The 8,685-nt window shown below is 43.6% G+C and overlaps 1 protein-coding gene across 4 annotated transcripts in view; it reads left to right on the forward strand.

Annotated features, from left to right (window-relative positions):
- The window catches only part of large2 (LARGE xylosyl- and glucuronyltransferase 2), a 72,094-nt gene that overhangs the window by 44,920 nt on the left and 18,489 nt on the right, over positions 1-8,685 (forward strand). For 3 of the 4 annotated variants that reach the window (XM_015051036.1, XM_015051038.1, XM_015051039.1), the window contains one exon: positions 7,732-7,912. In XM_015051036.1, the coding sequence (XP_014906522.1) occupies positions 7,813-7,912 (100 nt within the window). In that variant the 5' untranslated portion in view covers positions 7,732-7,812. Of the gene's footprint in view, positions 1-902; positions 1,866-7,731; positions 7,913-8,685 lie in introns of those variants that run through there. The other variant, XM_015051040.1, reaches the window with a different exon arrangement.

Here is an 8,685-nt window from a genome sequence, read left to right on the forward strand (position 1 = left end):
TGTGTGTGTGTGCGCGCGCCCCGGTTTGTGTGTGGACTCTGGCGGTAAATGTTCCCGTCTCAAAGTTTAACTCTTTCAGCTCCAGACGTTACAGGAAACGATCATCAGTGGGTTTCTGAATGAGATCAGACGGTTTATTTATAGTTCAGAGTCGGTAATGGAAGAAGCAAACAGTAAATCTCACCCAGGCTGCATGCTGGCCAGGAAACCCCCCCCCATCTCTGTGGGACGGTAGATCTGACCTCTGACTTCATAACGAGCAGCGAAGTGTCGGTGCTGGACTGTCGGGTCGTCTGGGGTCCGTTACCTGATCCGGCTCCCAGCAGCAGGCGGGGGAGGGGCGAGCCGGGTCAGTGTTCCTCTGAGTAAACAGAGGAAGGTGTTGTTGACCTGCTGACCTCTGCTGGTTGGAGAGGAGGATTCGTTTCCACTGGACCCGACGTCTGTGTGTGTCTGTGCTGGTGGAGCCGACGCTCCCTCATGGTGTGCTTACGGTGCAGAACCTCCGGGCTCCAGACTAAACCAACATGGCCGCCGGGTTCCTGAGCAGGTTCTGCATGAAACCTGCAGCCGGTCTGAAGCTTCCACAGAGGAGGAACATGAAAACCCTGAGTGGAGCGTTGCTCAGCTCTGATCTCTGAATGTTGATTTCAGGTTAAAAACCTTCAGCTCTGAGGAGACGAGCTGGACGGGTCGATCCAGAATGTCCATCAGAACATCCATAATATCGGCATCGGGTCGATGCTTTAGATTCAGATTAGATCAGTTTATTTAAAAAGCACATTCTGGATCTGCTCTGCATCCAGAACCAGAACCAAATGTGGAGAAGCAGCATTCAGCTTCTATGCACCACAAATCTGGAACAAACCTCCAGAAAACTGAAAAACAGCCGAAACACTGAGTTCCTTTACATCCAGACTGAAACCCAGCTGGTTGGAGTTTCTTTGATTCATAATAAATGAAACATTTTGATCTCTGATGACGGAAGAATTTCATGTTTCAGTTGATTTTTGACTTGGAACTCTGAACGTGCAACACAAATAAACCTGACTGATTAAAAACAAAAATACTCATAAAAGACGCCACACAGTAAACATTAAAGGTTTTATCTAACAATTCTTGGTTTTGTTTATTACTTTAATATGAAATACAATGGAAACGGTGAGATTCCTGTTAGTAAATGGTCACATTTGGTTGGGAATGAAGTTTTTGCTGAGAATCGGTGGGTTTAACCTCCAGTCGCCTTTAAGGAGCGTTCACAGACACCACCTGTTGCGTAAAGTGGTGTTTATAAATGATAAGGTGTCTTTTTACCAGGATGAGGAGAGGAATCCTTTAATCTGCCTGGATAAACGGCCTTCCTGTGCTGAACAGAGGAGGATCAGACGGTTCTTCAATCAAATGTGGAGACGCTCCGTCCAGAGAAAGCCGTGCTTCCTGGAGGAGACATAAACTATTTAACAGTTTATGATGCTGAAAAGAAGCGAACGAGGCCTCAGAGGGGACCGGTGCATTCCACAGCGCAGGAAGAAAACCCCCACAATGCCCCTCTGTTGTTCCCGGCAATGTAAGGTGACACCGCTCCTCCCCGGCAGGGATGATCCGTTCTTTTCTCCATAAAGTGGGAAAAAAAGGGCGTGGGGCTGAAATCGGAGCAGTTTCCTGGGAGGTGGAGGAGATTTATGGCCTGTTGGTGTGCAAGGAAGAGGAGGAGAGAGAGGAGGAGGAGGAGGACACGAAGGAGCCGCAGAGGAGGAAGCAGTGGGACGAAGGTCTGCAGATCCTGGACGAGTCGGGGCTGAGGAAGATCCTGAGGAGGAAGAGCTGAGCGGCTGGACTTGGATCGCAGGACGGGAAATATCCAGGTGGGAAGGTGGGGGCAAAGGTCACGGCTGCCATTTCTGTCCTCTAAGCAGTTTGCTCTGGTTTCTTCCTGTTTCCACTCACCGCGCTGCAGAAACGCTGCAGAGCCGGCCCACCTGTTTAAGCTTCGATCCGTTTCCAGGCATCCAGCAGGTCGAAACGCCTCCGACTGTTTTCCTGCTGCGGTTCCTGCAGCTCCGCGTTTCTGCTCTTCTGCCCTGAAACCTCCAGAAGACGATCGGAGGTTAGAGTTAGAAGCGAAACGTGCGACGCCGCTTCGCTCTCGTTCCTCTGCAGGCGGTCGGTGGATTTGTGGCTTTTGGAGGGTTTTTTCTTTTACCTTCTTTGGTTTAACTGGAAGTCAGGAAGTGAGGATCAGCCGACTTGTCCTCACATGCTGAAAAATGATTCGCTGAACAAACTCTGTTCCAGTCTCCATCCAACACACTGAACATAATCCACATGCATCAGAAGAAAAAATCACCTCACAATGTGAATAAACTTACGTTTCATCTGCTCAAAACATTAACAACATCAAACTGCGAACAGAAAAATGTTTTTCTGCAATTTCAAATCTCTTTTCTAAGGAGGATTTGTTTTCATATTTTAACAGAAAACGGATCATAAATCTTCTTTTTCTTTGCATAAAATAAAGTATAATCTGGTTTTTCTCTGCAAGTCAAACTTCTTTCAAGTCGAGTGAATTTTTGCAGCAAAGCAGCACAATAACGTTAGAAACTCTGAAACTTAAAAACTAGTTTCTTAATTGGCAAAGTGAAGTTTTTTTAGAGTTTATTTCTCCAGAACCAACTCAGAGACATTCACAACCTCACAGGTTAATAAAAACGCCTCCAGTAAATCTCTGACGTTCTCAAATTTGCACTGATTTCTGGGAAATTGAATTGAAAGCCTGCAGCTTTTCCTAACAGGAAGTCGTAGTTTACGAAGCAATCTGATTGGCTGACTTGGGTTTGCGCTACACTGCCCCCTGTTGGGCTGGGATGTTTAAAACAACGGATTTGTTTCCTGTGGATGAAAACGTTTCAGAAACTGACCCCATTTACAATATTTTTTTTTTAACAATATTTAAGCGATATTCAGTTTTTATAAAGACGCGACTACATCTGGACAAGCTTTGAGTAAAATCCGACCCGGATCTTCCGGATCAGACGTCGTTCCTTCCTGTCCAGCCTGGAGTTTCTCCACTGAGCCGATCGGATCGGCCATCAGGTTTCCGTCAACTTTTGGTTATTTTCTCTTTTTATTTTACAGATTATGATCAAAGCTCCACTCTGACTGACGTTCCTCGTTTCAAAGCTGTTGCTTTGTTGACTTTAGGGTTCAAAAACTGAAATTATAAACAATCACAGATCCTCCAGCTGCAGATGTAACAGATCCTGTTCTGCAGGAACCTGCTGCATCGTTTAAATATCTAAAACTGGATCTTAGAGCCAACAGAGCCGGACGGGCCGATAAGAACCGTTCTGTTCATGTCTGAGGAACCGTTCCTCACAAAGTCCACGTTTCTTATGGTTTTTATTTTTATCCCTGTGAAGGATAAAAACATGGAGACATTCAGCAGAATCTGCTGCGTCGACAAAAAGACGGGAAGCAAAGATTAAATTCTGGGAACATCTGGAACATGTTGATGAAACATCAATATAATAAAAAATAAATCGCTGATCAAACATTTTAAAAGCTGGAGTTTTTTGCTACAGCTGAAGTTACTTTAAAAAGAATAAAAAGAAACATTAAAATGCTAATTTAAAACAAATAAAAAGTTAAAGTCGTCTGAGGCTCAGGAAGCAGAAATCATTTCAGTCCTGACTGAAAGTTTCAGATTCACTTCAGTCCACAATTATTCATACCCCAGAAAGATTCAGGCTGGAAATGTCTGGCTCTCTCAAAATATATTAAACTCTGTAAAAAGAGTATTTGTGTTAAGTTTTATTTAAAAAATGGCACATCGAACAATTTAACTGACATTTGGAGTTGCAGTAAACAACCTGATGTTTCCTCTGGTGTTTTTAGCATTTTATGACGGCCTGGTTATCATAATAATCAATAATAATCTGATTTTAAAGATAATCTGCTTTTAAAACCACAATACTGAACGTTTGACTACGGATGGATGAAATGATGCCATTAGCATCTGTGTCTGTATTTGTCTTTTTTAAGTATCAGTAAGTAAAACTGGGCTGACTTTAACTGATGTTTATTTCTATAGATATATAAATATCTGTACATGTCGGTTATTGTCTTTAAGTGAGGTTGAGGTTTTGTTGGCTGAACAAACCGAGTTTTAATGTTTTATTCCAGGCTTGTTTTGCTGTAGAAATATCTGCTGTAAATTCACAGTGAAATTTAAAGTTAGAGTTTTAAAAATGGGTCAAACATTAACTGGAAATAAAAGTTTGGAAAGGAGGAGGTGTTTGTGAGGGAAACACAGGATCAGGAAGCAGGAGGGACGTTTGGGTCGGATCCCGACTGATTCGTCTGTAAAGCTGTTATTCAGAGGTCGGTTCCTGAAAGTCCCGACCCGTCCCTTGACATGACCTCCGACCCTTCTCTGCTCCGCTCGTCACGGTCACTTTTAACTCCAGCTGCCTGTGAAATTCAGCCTGACGTCTCGGTTCAGATCAAGGCAGATAATTAAGGGTCAGAGAGAGAAAGACCTCATTACAGCGCCTCCTGCTGGCACAGAGAGCGATGATTAGAAGACAGGAGGGATGATCTCAGGGAGTTTAATCTTGAAACGGGTTTTTTTTGGAGCAGATCAGAATCTGGTGTCAGGAGGCGGAGCTCCTCTTCAGAGGTCAGGGAGGTCAGCGCAGAGCGTGAGGGGAGTTGATTGCTGCTCTGCTCTCTTATCTGCTCTAATGGAAGAAGCGCCTGCTGATTATTCTGCTAATCAGAGCCGTCGTCCCGGTGACGAGCTCCGTGCTCAGAGCAGCGCCGCAGACCCGAACCGCCGCGCCGCTTCAGGCCCGTAATTTCATTACCATCCCGTTCGGCTGCTGCTGCAGCTCGGAACGCCGGGAAAACCCAGGCTGGAAGAGGAAGTGTGTGAGTTCGTCCTCTTCATCGTCTCACCACACACTCTCAGTTGGACTTTGACTGGGCCGTTCCACTCGGTTGCTCCACATGTCTGGCTTTAATGGAAGACCCTCCAGAAACAGAAACGGCAATAAGATTTAAATAAATATCATTTATTAACTCTGGCCCCGCCCTGATGGGGCGGGTTACATCGGAGCCATTAATGGCTCAGAATGGCCTAGTCAAAGTCAGAATCTGTGGCAGAGCTTGAATATTATGGTGACTTTGGTTTTAGAAACAAACCTTCAGTTTCACAGCTCTGCTTGGTTCTGATCTGTCAGCTAAAATCCCGGTCCAGTCCGGCCCGGTCCGGCAGAACTTCTGCCTCCCTGCCCACCTGGACGTTCTTCCTTTGGATCTAAACTCCAGAGAAACGAACCCACATCAGATCTTCCCTCTGTGTTTTTGTCGTTCCTCTGACCCGACTCTCTCTGGGTTTCTGGGTTTTTCTGGGCTCGGGGTTCTGGAATCGGTCCGGCCGTTGCTGCTGCGTTTAACTTGGCGCCCGCGGCGCCGTCCTCTGTCAGCCAGTCGTTTGGGTTTTATTGTCGTAATTAGAGGCGGGTTGTCCGGGTTCTGTCCCGGCCCGGTTTATCACCTCCACCGTCTCCTCTCTGCTTATTTAATCTGCTGAACAGAATCTTCCTGTTTATTATCTGCTCCGGTTTATCGCTCCCTCTTTGTTTTCTGTCTGTCGTCTAATCTTTCTGCCTTCGCTCCGTTTAATCTTTGCTTTTCCTTTTATCGCCTCTCCTCCTTTCACCTTCCCTGTTCGCTGTATTTATCTCTCCGCTCCTTTATTCCCTTTTTCTCCACTCTTTGTCCTTTTCTCCTTCCAGTAATTCCCGTCACCTCTTCACCTCTTTCTCCTAATCTTTGCTCTCCATTCGTCTTCTTTTCTTGGCCGTCTCAGCAGCTTTCATGGCTCCTGACGGCATCCCGCGCATACATCAGCCTCTCTAATTAACTCATAAATCATACTTGGGAAGTTTAAATGAGCGTTGGAGGGCTTTCTGCTCTCCTTTGAGCCACAAGACAAGCAGATATTTGTGCTGCGTTTAATGCTGCATCACTCTGAAGGAACTCGTGTTCCTCTTTGTTCTGCAGTTATCAGTGATTCCAGCGAACCGCCTGCAGACCAGCAGAAACGAGCTTTACAGACCTGTATGCAGCATAACCATGTAATACAAAATGGACAATTATGATGTAAACAGTGACATGTATGAAATGTTAATTAGGCTCAAATGTGCATAAATATTAGGTCATACATTGAATAAATTTAAGAATCTAATATTTCCAATCTGTGGAGTTTCTTTAAATCAATCTACGCAAGTAAGAGCAGCAATAATAATATTACTGAAGTAAAAGAAAAAAGTACAGTGCAGTAAAACTACTCTGAAAAGTAAGTACAAGTTTCCAGTACCACCAGCGTCTGAACGTAGGTAACAGTCCCGTGTTTTTAAGAACCAGATCAGGCTCCCTATTTATAGTTCAAACATCCTAAAATGCAGGAACAAGTGGAAACCAGCGTAGCGCTGACATCTACAGACTTCCTTATCTCCGCTCTGCCAAAGGAAACAAACTCCTGGATTCGATGCTTCATGCAGAATTAAAAATCATTTATTTTGCCTTTAACCTCCAAAAATCTGATTTGTAATCTGAAATTAGCCGCCTCACAGTCCCTGACTTTTTCTTGTTTCTGTAACTTTACAATAATTTTCTGCATGTCGTTGAGTTTTTTTGTTTTTCTTCACCACTTTAAAACTCTCATTCCAACATGTTTATATTAAATACGTCCTCGTCATGATGATGTGATTTAGAGGTGGTGAGGACGACGCTGAGACCCAGATGATGAATTTAATGAAGCTCAAACAGTCCAACAGGCGGCACGGCAGAGAGTTAGCACACAGCTAATCACCGGTAGCAACCGATGCACTGAAAACGAGAGCTAACGCTGCAGTTCAGAGCAGAGACGTAAAACAACAACTGACATGAGACAAAGACAACAGGTGGGTTTAAATACACAGGGAGGGAAATCAGGAAAACTAGGCTGAATCTCAAATTTCCCTCCTAACTTTTGTTTGAGGTTTTTTTTCAACATAAACTAAAGTTTGTTGTAAATCTTCTTGTTTTGGTTCATGAGTGTAAATGTTGCTGGTTTCTGTCTTTTGGCTGATGATGTAAAACAGATGTTTAATCCCAGGGATTATTTTTAATTCCCAACCGAACTGGGAGGAAAGTGTGTCTGATGAACCACTTCCTGTGTTCAGACCAGAATTATTAAAAACGTTTTTCATTATAGTTTTATTTTGTTTGTTTAACTTGGTTAGTTTAAATTAGTTTTTACAGTGTTTGTTTTAAATATTGTTTCATTTTTAGTTTTAGTTGTTTTTTCACTCTTTGGTTCATTTCTGAGTAATTTTGGTTTTGTGATTATGTTCACATGGATCGGTTGAAAACTCAACAGAAATGTAAAAATTTCATCCAGTTGATGTTGAACAATCAGCTGACTGGAGTTTCCTCCTTCCTTTTGCTGCCGCCATTTTGCAGATTAGCTTAGTTTAACTGCTTTGTGGTGAAAAAATAATAGTTTTACGTCAGTTTGAAAGTCCAGTAAATGGATTCATAAACACAAAAAAGGATAAATATCTATGATTTCAGCAGGTTTTAGTTTTATGAACACAGTTTAGTCCCAGTTAAAGTTTCATTCAGTTATTAAAAATGTTTCTTGTGTTTTAGTAACTCTGGTTCTGACCCGTTGTGTCTCCTCAGATGAAAGGATGCTGCAGGGAGCTGAAGACGGACTGAGCCCCACCTGAGCACCCGACCCGACCCGACTGCCGCCGTCCCATCATGCACCTGCTGTGCCGCGGGCGCCTGAAGCTGCTGGTGGCGTCTCTGACTGCCGTCGTCCTGCTCACCTGGCTCTACCTGCTGGCAGGAAACCTGGACAGTGAGTAAAGCGGTTCTGCCGGGTCGGCTTGGGTCGGACTCAAACTCAGACAAACTTCTTAATGTTTTTGTTTTTGTAAAAACTATTTTGCTGAACATGATGGCAATCACATTTGTCTGGGCTTATTGAAGATTTAAAACATGAAAAAGGTTTTGCAGGTTTGACAAATTAGAAAAAAATCTTTATTTTTTTCAGCTTGATTCTACATTTTTGTGTGTTTTGGTTCACTCCTGCTTTATTTTGAAAAGCTCATTAAAAAGGAACGCCCAAGTCTTCATTTAGTAAAAATGGTTTTTACAAATTAAATCAAATTAAAAACTAAAATTTGTGTCACACTTTAGGGCCGCGCAAAATCACTTCAAGGGCCGCAAACGGCCCCTGAGCCGCACTTTGGACACCTCTGCCTCATTGTAACCGGTCCAGATTTTAATCCAGCTCAGCTCAGTTTTCCTTAATCTCACCACAAAGTTCGATTCTTCAACCCATTTCACAGATTACCCATAATGCCACAGGGGAATCTGTGTGTTCAGAGCCAGAATTAAAGCTGCACTTCTGCATTTTATTTACACCTAGCAGGAAAATAAACCAGTAATATAAACCAGTAAACCAGTAAACTATGATGAAAATGAAAACTGGAGCAGCAGCTTTCCTCTGTGTGGAGAACAACCTGAATGTGCATGTGAACATTCCCATCATGCCACCAGGGTCAGGAGGGAGGGAGGGAAATGACCCTGCTGCATTAATTTTAATAATGAACAATCGAGTCGTTGACT

Source organism: Poecilia latipinna, unplaced genomic scaffold, assembly GCF_001443285.1.
Source record: "Poecilia latipinna isolate Pla-1442-1.1 unplaced genomic scaffold, P_latipinna-1.0 Scaffold1025, whole genome shotgun sequence".
NCBI lineage: Eukaryota > Metazoa > Chordata > Actinopteri > Cyprinodontiformes > Poeciliidae > Poecilia > Poecilia latipinna.